Source organism: Mus pahari, chromosome 5, assembly GCF_900095145.1.
Source record: "Mus pahari chromosome 5, PAHARI_EIJ_v1.1, whole genome shotgun sequence".
Taxonomy (NCBI): Eukaryota; Metazoa; Chordata; class Mammalia; order Rodentia; family Muridae; genus Mus; species Mus pahari.
This window is the reverse complement of record NC_034594.1, coordinates 152972567-152986205: the sequence shown is the minus strand read 5'-3', so window position 1 is coordinate 152986205 and position 13639 is coordinate 152972567. Positions and strand designations below refer to the sequence as shown.

Sequence of the window (13639 nt, the reverse complement as noted above, 5' to 3'; positions counted from 1 at the left end):
GTTCAGAAACATCTCCAACAGGCAGCATTTTTTTTGTGCTTGGTGAGCAAAGAAGAATGAAGCGATTGACATGGTTTTTGAATTTTTGATATAGTCTTCCCATGTAGGCTTAACAGGTTTGGAACGCCGTGCTGAGAGCAGGCAAACCTCCTACTCTGAATGGTCCTTCTGGGTGTGATTCTGAACTGCTGGGATTACAGGCATCCACCATCACACCTAGCTTTGGCAATTTATTCCATCCTTTCACTTATAAGCAAATCTTAATTAGCAGCCATAATTATCTTATTCTAGGCAGATTTTAACCTGATTTTAAGCTTTTGCTCCCTTCTTTCCATTACAATAAACTCCAAATGTTGAGGGGTGACTGAGCTCCAGGAGTCTGTCCTCTGGGGTGTTGGCACGTGCCTTTAATCCCAGCATTTAGGAAGTAGGCAGATCCCTGTGAGGTGGGGGCCAACCTGCTGGTCTACATGTCAGTTCCAGGCTAAACCAAGAGCTACACGGGGAGACTCTAAGACAACAAAAGACTAACCTCTGGTGCCCCTTAAGAATCCTTGAAAAGAAAAAGGCTTTTTTTTTTTTTTTTTTTCAGAGCACCTCTCCTAGCTGCCACGAACTGGTAATAAAGCCTCTGTTTCCATTAGCTACAGTCTTTTGCCATTCTCGGGGCTCCAAAGCATCCTGTCCCCTGGTCAAGTGCAGCTTCCCTGTGCACGCAATGCTTCCAGAAAGACTCAGGCAGGCCAGGACTGTTACCGGTGCGGTTCACTGCAGCACTCCGTCTTCCCAAACTGTACGGAGCAGAACTGGCATGCCATATATATATATGGCAAATCTGGAACTTCCTGATTACTAAGAGGCGATAGCCAGTCATATTGCCAAATGAGCTTGCGGACTACCATCACACAAATAAATACTACTTCCATGTTAGAGATGGGCAACTTCAGTCGGTTCACAGAACCCACAACCCACACGAAGTAGTTCACCAGACAAGGTCCTTCCATCCCTTAGAATTATCTGCTTAAAGCCAGGAGGCATGTATGAGGAAACCTAGCATACATAGAAAGTACTATGACACGTTAACATTTCTTGAAGATATGACTGATTCAATTGATATGTAACAGCCTTCTTGGATAAATCCAGCAACAAATATTTTAGTTTCCTGAAAACAAAACACAAACAAGCAAGAGGAAAAAAAATGCTTCTTGGCTCAAATTATAGGAATTCTCCACTGGCAGCTCCGTGGAGGGTTTTTTGCATATGTGCATTTAGGGTAGTATCGCAGATTGCATGTGTTCATCAACACTTAACACTCATTAAATAATAATGGAACAGGAGGCCTGGGTTGTTTTTTTTTCCCTCTAGGGTCTGTTCCTCATCTCAGTGACCTTGGACAAATCCATTTCTTCTCTCATATCTGATTTCCACATATCTGTTTCAGGATAATGTTTATGATAAGACTGCTTAAGAGAGGTCTTCAGATTACATATATAGCACTGTCCTTCATCAGTACCCTATGGGACCTTCGTGACTCTTCTACCGAAAGCCTTCACCCAGAGTTATGGAGCCTGGTCAATACCATCTGGGGACGGTTCAGATGTCTGATGGTCACTTAATGAGAACTTGAGCTCTGCCGTCTTGTGGCCCAAGCTACTGGGCAGGAGGAAAGCGGGAAACAGCCTTTCCTTCTACCTGCCGTTTCAGCCTCCTGGAGCTGACATTAGGCTCTTATGTCACGAGATTTCTGCAGCGCTCCTCCACCAGCGAAGGGGTGGAAAGGCCTACTCTGCCTTAGACTGCTGCAGCTGGGTTGCACATTGTCTCAGAGGCTTACAAAATAACAGCCATCTTGCACTAAGAACCGCGGCCTAGGAAGAGGGCGAGCCCTGTCCCTCGGCCCCGGTGCCACCACCTGCGACGCGCCGGCAGTCTCCGCACTGCCCCGCCTCTCCCGGGGGCTAGAGTCTGCGACCAACTTGTCCTCAGGCGACTTGACCCGGGCCTCCGGACGGGCCCGCGCTCGGCGGGGAGCGAAGGCGGGAAGAGGCCCGCGGGTCCGCCGCCCCTGGCGCGCCGCGCGGTCCGAAAGTGGGCGCGGAGCTGGGGCTTCCACTGGGACTGCCAGCTTCCCGCTCGGGCGCGTTTTCAACTGGGGCGCGGCGACCGTCCGGTCGCGGCCTGCTCCCCGCCCCCACACGGGCCGGGCACCTCGGGGGCGCGCGCGGGGGCGGTGCCCCTCCCCCCGCAGGCCGGGCGCTGGTCCGCAGCCCGCGCCGCCCTCCCCGCCCCCACACCCCCCTCCGTGCACCCCCAAAGCTGGGCTTCGGGGGGCTCCCCGTGACGCCTGCGCCCGGCGGGGAGGGGCTGCGGCCCGGGGACGGACTAGGGCAGACGGCACCTCGGCGGGCCCCGCGGCCCCTCGGCGTGTCTTTTGTGTTTGTACACACCGCGAGAGGCGGCGGGAGGAATGGGCGGGCGGCGCGCGGGGGAGGAGCGAGCGCGCGCCAGCGAACGAGCGCGCGGGGGGAGGGGAGGGGCGGGGCGCGCGGGGGCCCGGGGCGGGGCCGAGCCTTCCCTCCATTGTGTGTGATTGGCTGGCGCGCGGCGCGGGGCGGGGCGGCGTGTGTAGGGGAAAGCCTCGGTGTCAGCCATCTTTCAATTGTGTTCGCAGCCTTCGCCGCGCCGCCGCCGCTCTCCAACGCCAGCGCCGCCTCTCGCTTGCCGAGCTCCAGCCGAAGGAGAAGGGGGGTAAGTTTCTCCGTCCGCCCGCTTCCCCGGAGCCGGGCCCCGCTCGCCGTCGGCCTCGTAGGGGCCCACGGAGGCACCCACGTCCCCCCCCGGGCTCGACCCGCAAACTTTTTGGCGCAGAAATGGAGATGGGGAGCGAGTTTTGCCTTCCGCGGGCGGCGGCGGCGGCTCCCCCGTCTCTCCGTCTCAGCCCAGCAGTGGCACCGCCGCGGCGTCGAGCCTGGCTCCCTCCGGCGCCGCGGGCTCCTCTTTCTTCGGTGAAATCCCTCCCGCTGCCCCTTCCCGGGACCCCAGACCTTCACTATGTCCCGCGCGAGCCTCTTAACTGCCGCCTCCGGGTCCCAGGCTCCAGTTTTTCGGGCGCAAAGGGGGTAAAATCGCCGCCGCTTTCCACCCCGGGCTAACTCGCTTTTTGCTGCCTCCCCACAGTTGTGCCTGAGCTTCACCATCTTGTCTCTCTTCTCTGGTCACCGACCATATTTTTTCCCCCCGTTTCTCTCTTCCCCATTTTAAAATGGAAGGAAAAAAATTTTAAGAACATTTTTTTGCCTTTTTTGGAGAAAAAGAAACTTGATGCATATGAAATGCAGAAAACAAAAAAAAAGAACTTTTGCATTTTTGGAGTGGCACGTGGCAGGGGATGGGGTATTTTCGAACGATTTACTGTTTGTCTCTCTGGAAGGGAATCGGATACGTTTTCCAATTGTTTCCATTTTGTGCTAGTCTTGGGGAGCCGAGTCGCTCGCTGCCAGCGCGGGGTGCGGGGACCAAGACGGGCAGATCGGGTACCCCGAACCTAGGGACCCAGGGGAGGCAGAACCAAAAGTTTATGTGGTGCTGGGTGGGCCGGGCGGCCGGTGTCGAGCGCTAATTAAGCCTGGGTGCGGGGCAGTCGGCTTCCATAGCGAAGCCCGGGAGGGGGACGGGCTTTGTGGAATGCTCACTGGCGATGGCTGTTGTTCTTGTCTTTCGAGACGCCTTTTTGTCAACATAACTATAAAGAAACAAACCTCAAGAATGTTTTTAGATATTTACAACAATCCAACTGCCAGGCGCGAGGGGGGGCAGCAAACCGAGGGGGGGCGGCTGAAACCTTTTTCTTTCTTTTTTTTTTTTTTTTTTTTTTTTTTTTTTTTTTTTTTCTCCCCCCCTTTTTTTTTTTGTGTTTTTTTTTTTTTTTTTTTTTTTTTTTTTTGGCTGTAATTTGACTCGACCTCTCTGTGTTTGTGGCTTCGTTCATTTGACTTGTTTGTGATCGAATGTTTGCAGACGTTTCTAATTTCTACTTTAATTAAAGGAATTGGATCGAAAGCTATGGGGGGCGTCTCTCTGGTTTTGGCTTTTATCGCTCGGAATTAGCTTTATAGAGTATAAACGCTGGCAAATTTCTAGTTTGTTTTAAATCATGTTTGGGCAATAGATGTAATCCGCGCCCTCCCAAACAAATTATATAACAGACACCCCCCATACTGATTAATTTCCAGGTTGGGGGGCTTCTGGCAGGAATAATATTATGTTTTAGTTGAGTACGATTGTTTTTGTTTTTAAACACTGATAGGTAAGTAAGGAGGTGTCCATACCATGGCTCGTACAAAGCAGACTGCCCGCAAATCCACCGGTGGTAAAGCACCCAGGAAACAACTGGCTACAAAAGCCGCTCGCAAGAGTGCGCCCTCTACTGGAGGGGTGAAGAAACCTCATCGTTACAGGTATTTCTAAAAGGGGGAGGAATGGGATAGTGTCTAAACAGTTGTAATTTAACAGGAAGATAGTCATACTCTTTGCTATGGGGAAAAAGATGTTTCTCTCTTTTGAGTGATTATTACCACTTGAATATATATGCATATGTTCATTTGTGAACATGTGTATCTTAGTATTATAATGTTGATCAATATCATTAAATTTTGAAGCTGCAATCTGTTCTAAAAGCCTAAAAAGACATAGTATAGTCAACCAGTGTTCTTAACTGTTGCGCAGTCTCTCCAGCCCCCTGGTATAGTCAACAAGTTATAGGACAAGTTAATGTTTTAAATAGCCTTTTTTTTTTTTTAAACTACTGAAATCATACACACACATTTTTTGGTAGCTCCTCATTTGTGGTAAAGTAACAGCTTATGATAGGGAGACCAGTAAAGTTCCCATTGGTCATATTTACTTGGTGGGTTTTCCCCCCTCCTTTATTACCTCATTTAATTTAGATATAACCAGTGTTGTTAAAGACATCAGCCATTAGATGGCACAAGTTGCCCAAATTTACATAGACAGATTTTACAGTGAAAAGCTCATAGAGTAGAAGAAATAAGTCAGAATTAGAAAACAATTCTGTAGGCAGTAACTTAAAAACATTTTTGGCTGGGCAGCGGTGGGGCATTTAATTGCAGCATACAGGTGGTCTCTGAGGCCACCCAGGGCTGTCCATAGAAACCCTGCCTTGGGGGAGGGGGAGAATAACTTTTTTCTTTTCTTTTTTTTTTTTCTTAAGAAAAAAACTGTAAACAGGTTCTCAAATGTAGTTATGACTGATGCTAGAATGCTGGGAGATAAAACCCTCTGAAGTGAATTGTTGAGTTATGTAAGTCTTAGATGGGCCAAAGGAAAGTGGTGCTGGCCTCAGAAGGGACTAGGCAGCCTTTACCAACAGCCTAATAGCTAGTGTGTCCCCAAGTTTTGTTTAAAGGCAGGGCTCATGTAACCCAGGCTTGCCTGGGACTTGGTGTGTACATGAGGCTCCTGACTGTCACACCTCATGCCTCTCTGCACCCTGAGCTCTGGTACAAGTATGAATACCACAACCAGCTCAAAGTCTCAGCTCTTGGCACAGATTGATGGGTTTATGTTTGCATGAAAGTGAACATGAATATATGGCTTTGATAAACTACTTTATGGTGATCTTTTTCTTAACAGGGTTGAATGTTCAGGTCATAAAACTGATCTGTGAAATTTGGTGTTGAAGGATAGTTGAGTGGGTCTTTTTGAGAAATTACTGCATTTCTTTAAAGCTGACCACTTTTATGTCATATAGGCTTAGTAACAGCTTCTTAAATGTTAACTTTTTTAGGCCTGGTACTGTGGCACTCCGTGAAATCAGACGCTATCAGAAGTCCACTGAACTTCTGATCCGCAAGCTCCCCTTTCAGCGTCTGGTGCGAGAAATTGCTCAGGACTTCAAAACAGATCTGCGCTTCCAGAGTGCAGCTATTGGTGCTTTGCAGGTAAGTGGGTAGGTGGGGAAGACCCTAGTTTTGTTTCTTTCTGTTGTGTACCAAGAACAGTTACACATGTTTTCATGCAGCAGTCATTAAAAGCCTGTAAGGCTTTTAATTAAATTGCTTTTCTCCTGATGAAATGTAAAAGTTAAATGGTTCAGGTGGCTAGGCAGTGGTGGTGAACACCTTTAATCTCAACACTTGGGAGGTTCAAGGTCATGCATAAAATCCTAAATCCTAATTGATTCAAAATCCTAAATCAGTTACTACCGTTTAGAATTTTTAACCTTGTATTAAAAGCAATGCCTAAAGCTGGCTTGGTTTATGAATGGTACAAGACTTTAGGATAGAGAGCTAGTGGTTCATTCTTGGTCATTTCAAACAACTGATAGAGAAATGCCGTGGTCCTAAAGAAGCAAGTGAGGGTGCAGTTTAGTGCTTAGAGTGGGCAGTGCTCTAGGATCCACAGGGGTACTAGGACTGATGACTGGGAAGGAGAAGGGAGCTCAAAGAAAGACAAGTGATCAGTGAAGGAGCAAGGGGACTGAACACATGGAGCTTGCTGACAGCAACTATAGAATTCACATTAACTAGGTAGCACAGTCTGAATTAGTCTTAGTTCTATCTAGTGTTGGGAACGGTGATTTGGAGTGATTGTATATGGAAGCACTAATAACTTATAACAGTATTAAAGTTGAGATTAACACAAAAAGATTTGACAAATGTTTGTATCTCAATTATGAAAAGGTGGGGCTGCAGTGACCGCTCTGTGGTTTAGAGGTGCAGGGTTCAATTCCCAGCAAGCCCATGGCAGCTCACTGCAGCTCCAGTTCCTGAGGATCAGTTTCCCCCCCCCCTCTCTCTCTCTCTCTCTCTCTCTCTCTCTCTCTCTCTCACNCACACACACACACACACACACACACGGGGGGGGGCACAGCAGGGTCAGAAGCAGAGTAAGTAGGAATGCAGCTTGCTAGGCAGTACTGCACATCATCATTGGAGGATTTTAAAATTACTGTTGCTGAGCCTAGCTTTTGCTTTTATATTTGAGAAAGATTTGATAGGTGGATTCTACTCTGATGTATGATTGGTCGAGTTGTTTCTATGGTTAGGCTAAACTGCATTTGATTGGTGAATCATCATCTATTAAAATTTGCATGGGTTGAAATTACTGAAATTTCAACAATCAAAATCTTCCCATACTGTTCCTTTAGAATTTTATTTTTCTATTTCAGTAGCTGCTTATCAATTCCTTTGAATAAATGCATTTACTAAGATTCCCAAGATGAGCTACTTTTGCTTTCTAATTACTGTTAGTAGGCTGTGCTTAACATATCACTGTACTTGTAAGTCCAGCAGTTTTTTTAAACCTTACATTCAATAACTGTTTTGTCTATTGAAATTGTTAAACATTTGGGCTGGAACATTTATAAAATCATGTGTAAATGTCCATTGTTACTATTATTTAGTTACATAATCACCAGTAAGCATGATTTTGAGTAAAATATGCACATTTTTTTAAAAAAATCCTGTTTTATTGGGGGAGGGGGGTGAGTTTAGGTTTATGCTCAGAAAGCCAAGTATATAGTTAAGGGTGACCTTGAACTCTTTATTCTCCATGCCCCTGAAGACTGATTACAGGCAAGCTCCCTAACTGCTTTATGTGGTGCTTGGGATTATGATTATATCCATTGCATGTGCATAGTAGGCAAGCTTTCCTCCTTGCCCTCTGAGGTAGGGTCTCTGTACCCCTGGCTGTCCTGTAACTCCCTCTGTAGACCAGACTGGCCTTACCTCGCCTCTTTCTGCCTCCTAGGTGCTAGGGTTAAAGGTGTTCACTGCTGCCTGGCTAGGCAAGCTCTCTTAACCAGTTGCACCCATAGCTCTGAAAAGAGCAATCTTGCTGGGGTGGCAGGAGTCTTTAATTCTGTACACGGGGGTGGGCAAATGGGGTTCTTTGATTTCCAGGCTAGCCAGGAGGACATATACATAGTGAGATCCTTTTGTAAAATAAGGAACACAGTGATCTTCCTTGTAAGCTTTTTCTTGTGTTTGCTTGTGAGAGAGAAAACAGGTTCGTTGGAAGGTTAAAGTTCTATAAGTGTTAGAGAGTTGCTGCCTATTAGTCCTGTTCTCGCCTGCATATGCAAGACCCTAGGTTTAGTACCTAGAACCAGAGACAAAAAAGAAAAATAGTCATTTGCTTGTGGAAGAAGGATATAGAAGCAGATGAGGTACGATTGTATCTAAATAGTGCTTTTTAATCTGTCCTGATGACTCAAAACTTTTATAATTCCAGCACATGTGAGCCTGAGGCAGGGGTGTTGATGTAAATTCAGAGCCAGCCTGGGCTACACAGTAAACCTCTGTTAAAAACAAGGTATTCTATTTTTGGCTTTAGAATTACACAATTTAAGTTGGACATGATAGGGCATGCTAGTTTATAGTGCCAACACTCAACATGAATAGTGGCAAGGAGAGTTATTAATCAACACCATTTTGTACTATACAGCTAGTTGAAGATTAACCTGGAATCCATATGGTGATCCCTTCTTTTCTTGACAGACTGGTGTGGTGGTGGTTCATGCATGCCTTTGATTCCAGCATTTGGACAGCATGAGCAGGCTTACTCTCAAGTTTTAGGCCAGTGTAGCTTCAGGATAGCCAGAGGTGCACAGGGAAACCTTGTCACAAAACAGAAAAATTGCAGGAACTGGAGAGATGCCTCTGGTTAAAAGCCTGCTCTTCCTACTCTAATTCCTGTCTACATCAGCTAGCTCACAGTGACCTGTAGCTCTAGTTTCCGGGGGATTGGTATCCCCTGGGGAGGCACTAGGGTGCGTCATGGATACAGCACATGTATAAACAAGCACAGCAGTGTGCTCGGGCTGTAGAGGATCTGTGTAGCTTCGTTGAGTAGATAGTTTAGATTGCTGGCCTGTGCCACCAGTCCTGGCATAGTGACCTGTTAGTTTAAAATGTATGGAATGTGTGTTGGGAGTGAAGGCTCACACCTAGGACCAGCGAGGTTCTGGTAAGAGGATCACTGAGCTTAAAGACCACCCTGAACTAGTGTAAAACCCACCTCAAAAAAAAAAAAAAATAGAAAAAGAAAAAAGAAAAAATTGTTTAGCATTTTGCATTTAATATGTTCAGATCATGGTTGACAGTAAAAGAAAACCATAGGTTGAGGATTGTGGAGATGACTTTACAACTAAAGGAAAAAAAAATAAACATAGTTCAAAGAGGTAGGAAGATTAGGAATAATAGGAAAATGACCAATGTAACGTTTAGCTCTTTATCCTAAATATCAGAGAGCTTGAACTAAAATTAAAATGTTTTTAGGTTAAGGATGAACAGTTTTGAGACAGTGGACCATTAAAGTCAAGTTATAAGATGCTTTTTTTCTTCTAGCATTTCAAAATTACATTTTTGAGTTACCAATTACTTTGTTTCTTTAGAGACAGGATTTTACTTTGTAGATTCAAGCTTGTCTTGAACTCAGATTCCCTGCTTCTGTCTTCTGCATGTGCCACCGTGCTGGGATCTCTTTATGATTTTAATGTTAAAGGGACTTAGGAAGGAACCTTTGCTAATAGAACGGAGAATACCTGTGCTGTGTCCCAGCCGGGAGTCCTCCAGAGAACACAACTCTTAAAAGCAAATGGTCTCAGACATGTGGCCCTCACTAATTGCCTAGAACCTTCTGTACTCCACAGAATCAATTCTAGGTTTGCATAATTCTAATGCTGGGTTAGGCAGAGTAATTGATTACTGAGGAACTTCAGGAAGTGTCTACTGTAAACTACTGAGAGCAGGCCACTGTATATTGTGCCTAGCACAGCTTTGTTGTTTTTATAATTGTGTGTAGACTGTGCACATAAGGACTTGATCCTCCACCGTGTGGGTTTACAAGATCAGATTCAGGTTGTCGGATCTACACCTGCCTGCCAAGCCATCTCTCCAGCTTGCTTTCTAGACTTCTTAGCCCACTTGTAAACTCAAAAATGAGTCCCTGAATAGTAAATCCTTGGAATAGATAATAGAAGGGAGTTGTGGGGATTTGAGGTTTTGCACTGCAGAACATCTGTATGGGAACAAAGCATTACATAGAGTGAGATCTCTCTTGCCAAATTAACTGACGGATATTAAAGGCTGACTGGATAGTAGAACCAGAGTAAATGCCAAGAAACTGGAATATAACTTCACAATGAAGACCATAGGATTGGTGTTACTTATGAGTACACTGTAGCTGTCTTCAGACACCAGAAGAGGGCGTCAGATCCCGTTACAGATGCTTATGAGCTACCATGTGGTTGCTGGGATTTGAACTCAGGACCTCTAGGAGAGCATTTGGTGCTCTTAAGCACTGAGCCATCTCTCTAGCCCCCATGAGGCAGGTTTTTTTATAGTAAGGATTCCTTGAAGGATGAAGATAGAGGCTGGAGAAGGAGCTTGAGTAAATGCTTCTCGTTCAACCATAAAGGCCTGTATTGAGTCCCTAGGGCTCGTGCAAACAGCTGTCCATGCCATTGGTGCCTGTAATAGAGGGGCTTGATGGTTAGCCTGCCTCGCCTGCTTGGTCCAGATCCTCAAAAAACTAGGTTGCGACTAGGAAGGTTCATTAAAGTGCCTATTATACAAACATGAGGACCTAACTTCAGATCCTCAGTGCACACAAAAAGAGGGACACGGGATCTATAATCCCAGCACCAGGGAATCAGCGATAGGCAGATCCTTGGAATTTGCTCTCTGTCCAACCTAGCTGAATTGGTAGGCTTTGGTTTCAGTAAGAGGCCATGTCTCCCAAAAAAAAAAAGTGGTGAGCACCTTTTTTGAAACCTTTCCTGTATGTGTATATTTTATGTTGGGTCATGTTGTTCACATCTCCTTTGGTGTTTTTAAAAGCAGAATTTTGACTGGGAAAAAAACATTGGTGAAAGGGGATGTCAGTACATTGTACTCCCAACTCCTACTCTAGGACCCTAGAAACAGCTTTAAAAAGGATGTCACTTGGTGGCACATGTGTGATGCTCAGGAATTGGCTCTCTGCTTCCATCACGTGGATCCCAGGGAACAAGTGATGGCCAGCATTTGTGAGTTGTGGGCAGGAAGAGTTCCTTAAGTATAGGAAGGACTAGCCTGGTCCATGTGAGTCTCAACTGTCTCAACACTACCACTACCACCAAAAGAAACCCTGGGCAACTGTAAGGTGTGGAGGTCTTTTTTCCTCTTCACATGACATGATGGGTGTCAATGGGTGGTTCGTTCAGCTAGCAAGTTTAGGTGGTGGGATGAATAAGAAAATACCCTGAAGAATCTTACAGTGTAACGCGGTGGGGGTGGGTTCAACATTTGATAGAGTGTAGCAAATTCCAAAGATCTGGAAGAAAGCACTTTGGAGCTGGTAATAAGCCAATCGGAACAAGGTCCTGAGTTCAGTCCTCAGCATTCCAAAGTGTAACCAGAGGGTAAACATGAGGACCACATGTCGGACCTTTTCTCCATTGAAGGGATCCTGTGCTGGCTTAGTGATGAGTTTGGATACACTTCCTCTTGTAAGGATGAGGATGTTAGAATTTGTTGGTTTCTTTGTTTACTAGAGAGCATGTTAACATTTGCAGTATTGAAGTGTCTTGATGCTTTGTGAGGTTTTAGAAAACTTTGTGAACTTAAGTATCTTGACAAGTTTCTATGTGAGCATTTGATAAGTTCTTTAAAGGGTTTTACTGTGTAAGTATATTGTAACTGTTGGAAACAATACCATTAAGTCATTTCTCTTTTATTGTTGCAGGAGGCAAGTGAGGCCTNTCTGGTTGGCCTTTTTGAAGATACCAATCTGTGTGCTATCCATGCCAAACGTGTAACAATTATGCCAAAAGATATCCAGCTAGCACGCCGCATACGCGGAGAACGTGCTTAAGAGTCCACTATGAGGGGAAACATTTCATTCTCAAAAAAAATTTTTTTTCCTCTTCTTCCTGTTATCAGTAGTTCTGAATGTTAGATATTTTTTCCATGGGGTCAAAGGTACCTAAGTATATGATTGCGAGTGGAAACATAGGGGACAGAATCAGGTATTGGCGTTTCTCCACGTTCATTTGTGTGTGAATTTTTAATATAAATGCAAGATGTAAAGCATTAATGCAAGCAAAATGTTTCAGTGAACACATTTCAACAGTTCAACTTTATAACAATTATAAATAAACCTGTTAAAATTTTCTGGACAATGCCAGCATTTGGATTTTTTTAAAATAAGTAAATTTCTTATTGATGGCAACTAAACGGTGTTTGTAGCATTTTTATCACACAGTAGATTCCATCCATTCACTATACTTTTCTAACTGAGTTGTCCTACATACAAGTACATGTTTTTAATGTTGTCTGTCTTCTGTGCTGTTCCTGTAAGTTTGCTATTAAAATACATTAAACTATACCTGCTTCTGGTCTTTATTAATTAACCTTACAGATACAAGTTTTAATATCTGGCGATTTGACAGAAACTCTTGAGGTCCAGGAGAAGGAGGGTTGGTGTGAAAAGGAACAAGCTGATGGCTTTAATCAGCTGAATCTTGCCATAAGCTATGCTATACTATTAAACATTTAATGGTAAATGAAAATGTGTAACTCTAAAACAGTATTTGCTATTTTAAAGTGTTATATATTAACTGAAGTTATTCAAGTAACAATCACTGAGTCTTACCTTTTTTAGTTATAAGCATTAGAGTGTTTAGAATATATGGTGATGTTCAATAATGACATGGAGTTAGCTTTAACTGGGCAGGGAAAAGAATGGACTGGAGCCATTAGGCAGACTCTTGGTTAATTTTTAGAAGCTAAATTATAGGTGCTTATAAAGTTTGCTGGGGCCAGGTATGGTACTTCATGCCTTTTAATTCCAGCATTTGTGAGGTAGAAGCAGATTTCTTAATGTTCAGGCCAGCCAAGGCCACAGCAAAATACATTGGGGCATGTAGCTCATTAAAGAACTTACCCATCACAGTTTCAGTCCCCAGCAATGTCCACACTGGTGATTCATCCTTGTAACCCCAACACTCGGGCAGTCAGGATATGAGTATAGGAGGATCAGAAGTTTGAATTTACTCTTAGCTACATAGTTCAAGGCCAGCCTGGGTTACATGAATTTTGTTAATCTCAGGCAAATTTTGTCTTTTATAGACATGCTATATGTAGCACTGGCTGACCCTCAGTAGTATGCTATAAGCTGGACTTGGTGTGTTTTAGATTTCTAAGTACAGACAGCCCTGGTTGACCTCCAGAAGATAACCTTGAATTTAGTGAACCCTTGCCTTTCTCTAAGTGTACTTGGATTATGGCCTGCTCTTTCCATTTAAGAACATCTCTTCATTTTGAGGTGATTTCACTATGTAGCCAGGTTGGCCAGGTTCATAATTTCTCCTGGGGTTACTGGTCCTTACCTGGTGTCTTCCACACCAGGTTTGTCAAAAACCCATAGCTTGCAAAGCGCCCCCTTCACCTAGGACTGGCATATCCCTCTGCCCAGGAGCAGTTGTTTACAAGTGGAGTATGCTATGATTCTGGGACTTAGTCCTTCATGTTTTAGGGAACCAGACTCCGCGTGAGCTTTGTTTTGGGTGGTTTTGTTTTCTTATAAGTAGCTTTTGGCTGTTTAGCACTTGGCTCGTCGTTCATGTACAGTGCTA

The 13639-nt window shown here is 44.7% G+C and overlaps 1 protein-coding gene across 1 annotated transcript; it reads left to right on the top strand.

Annotated features, from left to right (window-relative positions):
- Positions 1-2613: 2613 nt before the first annotated feature.
- LOC110322701 (histone H3.3) lies at positions 2614-12390 on the top strand. The gene is made up of 4 exons (XM_021199443.1): positions 2614-2748; positions 4307-4457; positions 5807-5960; positions 11749-12390. The coding sequence occupies exons 2-4, from the start codon at positions 4330-4332 to the stop codon at positions 11875-11877; spliced, it is 411 nt and encodes a 136-aa protein (XP_021055102.1). The 5' UTR covers positions 2614-2748; positions 4307-4329; the 3' UTR covers positions 11878-12390.
- Positions 12391-13639: the final 1249 nt, after the last annotated feature.